This window comes from Phragmites australis, chromosome 3 (assembly GCF_958298935.1).
Source record: "Phragmites australis chromosome 3, lpPhrAust1.1, whole genome shotgun sequence".
Classification (NCBI taxonomy): Eukaryota; Viridiplantae; Streptophyta; class Magnoliopsida; order Poales; family Poaceae; genus Phragmites; species Phragmites australis.
Window position 1 is genome coordinate 40377351 of NC_084923.1, and position 5148 is coordinate 40382498.

The 5148-nt window shown below is 41.3% G+C and overlaps 1 protein-coding gene across 1 annotated transcript; it reads right to left on the reverse strand.

Moving 5' to 3' along the window:
• Window positions 1–2601: 2601 nt before the first annotated feature.
• On the reverse strand, window positions 2602–4031 carry LOC133911203 (uncharacterized). The gene is made up of 2 exons (XM_062353409.1): window positions 3751–4031; window positions 2602–3094 (listed from the first exon to the last, which is right to left on the reverse strand). The coding sequence occupies exons 1-2, from the start codon at window positions 4029–4031 to the stop codon at window positions 3055–3057; spliced, it is 321 nt and encodes a 106-aa protein (XP_062209393.1). The 3' UTR covers window positions 2602–3054.
• Between the last annotated feature and the right edge of the window lie 1117 nt (window positions 4032–5148).

The following is a 5148-nucleotide window of genomic DNA, read 5'->3' on the forward strand; positions in this document are numbered from 1 at the left end:
TTAATCATTTGTTATTAATCACCAAAACCCACTTAGAGGGTCTAGATGCACTTTCAACATTACTATTCATGCATATGCCATTGTTCATACATATGCAACTGTTCATATGATTCTAGATCTATTTAACACAAAATAGTAGTAGTGAGAATACGTACCGAATCGATCATAACTTTTAGTCCTTGCGAAACGAGGCGATCCTATTCCCTAGCTTGATCTCCGGCAGAGCTTGGTGCTGATAACGTGTTGAGGAACCACTGCTACCGAGTATAGTCTAGCTATCTCTCTAGAAAACAATCACACAAAGGAGACACAATGTAGGGTAAATTTTTTCTCTTCTTTATTCATCTGTGTTCTATAATGAGAGGTTCTACCCCGTATATATATATAGTGCCAAAAGTCTCTAAGAGATAGAATCGAATCTTTCAAGAGATCTAGATAGGCCCACATTCAGTTGTAAAACTCCAGGTTTCCTAACAGGATGCAGCGGCTGTTGCCTCGGGCTGAGCCGTGGGTCCTCGTGCACCACACAAATTTGTTTTGATGGCGTGCCCTAGAATTTTTTAATAGTTATATTTCAAAAATAAAATAATTGCAAACCTAGGCATTCGTTTAAAAAAATTACAAAAATAGGCTACCGTTGCACGTTGGAATGGCGACAGGCGTCATCCTTCCAACAGGCGACATCTTTAAAAAAATAAAGATGTAGCCCTTCCAATAGACGATAGGTTAAAAAACACTACGTTGTATTGCTCTCAAAATTCAAAACACTACCTAAATAGTAAAATCTTTTAAAAAAGTATATTGTAGAGAATACTTTGATCTAGCTAAAAATATCAAACAAAAAAAATGATATGTATAATTAGAAAAAAGTGTGTACGATGATATTTGTCTTTTTTTTCTCATTGTTATAGTATTTGTTTGAGTTGATTTTTTTTTTTGCACAGAGATAGATCATAGTATCCTCTAGAATATACTTTTTTAGAATTTAATGACTATTTTGATAGTGTTTTAAATTTTAAGAGAAATGGAGCACATTGTTTTTTTAACCTGTCACTTATTGGAAGGACAATATCTTTATTTTTTTTAAGATGTTGCCTATTAGAAGGGTGATATTTTGCTGTCGTTCTTTTGATGGGCAACGTTAGCCTATTTTTTCAATTTTTTAAAACCATCACCTAGATTTGCAATATTTTATTTTCAAAATATAAAAATAAAAAAGCTTCGTGTGCCCTACAAGGTGAGAGGGGTGTGCGGTGCTATACTATTTGCCGCTCACGCGGCCTCCAGTCCCTATCGGGTGGAAAATGGATAGCTGATATCTGTATTATCTGATATTCCTATTCGACTAAACATAAATGCGGTAAGAAAAATCTATATCCGAGTGACAGATGGATACAAATATAGATATATCCGAATTTGTTTTTCACATATGAATATGGATATATCCGAATCTATTTTCCCATAAATGAATATGATATGGATAATATTTGTATCGGAATATGTAGATGTACTTTTATAGAATATAAATGTGAGTAGCATAAAGTTCTATTATTTTATCTTATTATCTTACTTAATTCTTTCGATCCTACCTGTTATTTTATTATTTAATATTGTACCAAATATATTATAACGATAAATCTTGCCATTTTATCTCCTATCGAATGGTTTAAAATCATTTAAAATCATAGTATTGTATTAAAAGTGGCTCTTTGCCTTAATATAGATGATCATTCCACTAAAAATGAAGTTCCTTATGTTAAGTTGTCATCATACTCGTATTTAAATAATCCGATTTGTATTCGTATTTAAGAATATTTGGATCCGTATTTATATTTATACTTAAATATGGATAGCAATTTGAAAAGCGAACTATTTAAATAGTAACGTACTAATTACCGGCTCTACATGGACTGACGAAAACGATCACATGGGACTCAAATCCCAACCTGATGCTCTTCTCCTTGAGTCTTGTCTCTGGCTGCAAGAATATTTCCATGAGCAGCTAAATAGCTAATTCCCATGCAAGAACCAGTACTCCTCACCCATGTCCGTCACTCTGGCCTGCCAAGCTGCCAGGGCGTAATTGATCAGTGCACTGATTCACAGTCACAGTCGTCCCCAACATCATATCCTCGGGATACAAGACCGGGATCAGCACGCAGCCCTCAAAATGCGCGACTCGATAGCAGCAGCGGCAGCAAAAGATAAAGCAAACTGAAGACATGAGGTGCATGATGCCTGTTGCAAAAGAGACCAAAGCTAGCGCCAACGCCAACGCGCCCAACAAAAGAGGCCGAAGCCGGAGCCAGCGGCCATGCCCCAGAATCAAGACGGCCACTGGCTACCACCCTTTTCGCGTGACAAGAACGAACCTCTCCAAGAAACGTCTCCTCCTGCCGTAGCGGCCCAATGATCACCTACGTACGCACCTCAGCGTCTAGAGCTTTAGGCTCTTCATTTGATGGGTGACTACTGACTACATGCATGAGGTGATGCTGGGATCGCTGGACGTCGCCAAACTCCTTTCAGCCCTTTCGAAGCATGCATTCTTACACCCAATCGTTTAAAGTGATCATTGGGAAGAAGAGCTCAAATCTGCTGTGCCATGAAGAATAATCTTTGTTCAATAGTTGAGCGTTGTGTGAGCTTTACGTACTCTGTGTGAGTGAATGAAAGTAGCAGGCTTGGAGTTGGAGTGCTCCTTTTAACACCATTAACCCCCCAAAGAAGAAAAAGAAAAGGAAGAACAAAAGCTCGTCAAGAGAGATCTATCAGAGGATTTAGAGCACGTTGGCCAAAGCAAAGATGATCATCTTGTGTGGCCTTGTGCTCTCGATTCTCTCCCCTTTTTCACCCTCTAATACATGCATGCATATAAGTGTGTGTTCACTCGGGACGTCGACCATCATGAGCACCACCGCCACCGCCTCCTTGGCTGTTCGTCCTCGATCGACCTCGCGCGACTAGCCATGGAACCTTCCACGCCACAATGTGACCTCCCTTCAGCCTTCAGCCTCTGTACCTGATCTGAGCTAATGTACGTGCTCGGTGACTCTACACTCTCCTCGCCGGTGCTTCTCCCCATCTGGCTCTCCTGAAAAAAACACCAAGAGAAATGATGGTTAGAGCACATGCACAGAGATAGAGAGGGATAAAAAAAAAAGACGCCGGCGAATCGAGGTCAGTGTTCAATGGGACCCATGCATGCATGCATGATTCTGTAGTAGTGCTGCAATCATTTGTTGTTTCTTTCATGTGCTATCACTTGCTTGTTTCTGCTGGTCGTTCGCCTGATCTCTGAGACTCGTCGTCTCATCGATAAGCGCGAATACCGAAGCACATCTGTATGCTTGAGCCTCTTCTTTTCAGAGGGTGACACACTGGAGTTCGGATGCTCCATGACCACCTCTGTTTGCATTCGTTTCTATGGTCCATGACCTGACACACTCGCCAAACGGCGTTTTATAATTATCTGACAAAGCAAGTCCATTTAATCATGTCCCTTTTCAATCTATTTGCAAGAATAAGGTTTTAGACATAGAGTTCGTCAGAGACTCAAAGGCATGAGTTACATAACTTTGTACAAGCTGTGATAAGAGGGTTTGGTGGCTCAGTTGTAAATTCATGCATCTTTAGCACAAGCTGTGTAAACATATTTGTGTTTTACAAAAAGTGAAATTAGGAACACAACTGAAACAATATGATTTATACCATTGTACTATAGAAAGAACTGTCAGATGAGGTTAATACCTATTGTGAATAGGATCAGGTCCGTTCGGCACCTTCCTCTTGCTGTCCCTGTACCGGTCATCCAACGGAGGAGCTTGCTGAGCTGAAGGCGCCGTAGTTGCAGAGGTACCAACCGGCGGCGACGTAATTTCACCAGCAGCTTGTGTTGTTGTGACGGCAGGACTAGGAGCACCAACAACCCCAGTCCTGATGCCGTTCGCTATAGCCGCAGATAAGAGCACGACGGAGATGAAAATGACCGGACCACTGATGGTCCGGCGTCCGCCACCGAGGCTGCCCATGGCACTAGCTCCCTGCAGCTTGCTTATTGCTTCTGCGGTTCAGGTGAGCGATCTGGAGTGATCACGACCTCCTGTTCGATAGCTAGCTACCTTCTCTTGCACGTACTATCTCTCCGTAAGTGGAGAGATGAAACGAGAGCTAGCTGTTCAAAGGAGAGCCAAAGCTTGCTTGAGAATATACGGAAGCAGGGGGTTCCTGGGAGCAAGCTGGCAGAGGAGAGTGACGACTGACAAGTGGTGAAGGAAGAGTGTAGGTATGATCCCAGCAAGCTACAACACATGATCTTATATACTCCTGCTCTGAGCCTCTGCAGTTCAGCTTTGAAGTTTGATCCAATGATGTTGATTGATTAGTACTAGTATATAGATGGAGATGTGGCGAGGAGGCGTATGGCTGTCCGGCTTTGGTGTGTTTTTCCCTTTGTTGGTTCACTCAAAAAGTACAAATCAGGAACACCAGGTCTAGTCGTGATCGGCCTATGTAAACAGGCGCAGTCGCGCAGAGTTGGCTTGGATGCCCGAGGAAGACGGGGAAGTTCCAAAAGAGTACTACAACCTTACAGCAATCTTGCCTGCAAGGGCAAGTGATAAAAGCATATTCAAATGGATTTATCTTGTCTGCAGGGGCCCCTGAACGAACTGATTGCCATGCCAAGTTAGTGCCGAGGCATATGTTCCAGGAGCATCGGTTCAATGATATTGTTGCATATAAAATTCAGTTGATAAGCTAACATGCATGACAACAAGACGCCAGCTTTAAATGCATAATATCAGGTTAAAAAAATACGTTCGGAAGGGAGAGACGTTTGGAAGGTAATTCTATTGGACTCTTTATCGAAAGAGTTTTACGAGATCTTGATCATATCGTCTTTTTCTGATCTAACAGTTGGTATATGTAATTAAAAAAAAAGAGTTGAACACGTGGTATACATAAGAGAGTATCTTTCAGTGAGACTGAGTCTTATAGAATTTTCCTCTGAGATATCCCTTCTGACAATTTTGTATAAGAAAAGAGTCGAATTCGGATTGGCTAGCCCACCTTTCATGATGGCTAACTAAGGTCCAGTTTATTTCCACTCAATATTATAATAAGCTAGTTTATTTGCCTAAAGTACAA

Excerpts from the sequence above, each read along its gene's own strand:
- LOC133911203 (XM_062353409.1), bottom strand. The coding sequence starts at position 4,031 with ATGGGCAGCCTCGGTGGCGGACGCCGGACCATCAGTGGTCCGGTCATT. Across the intron at positions 3,095-3,750 it reads CCTGATCCTATTCACAATAG|GAGAGCCAGATGGGGAGAAG; the intron begins GTATTAACCTCA and ends TGTTTTTTTCAG.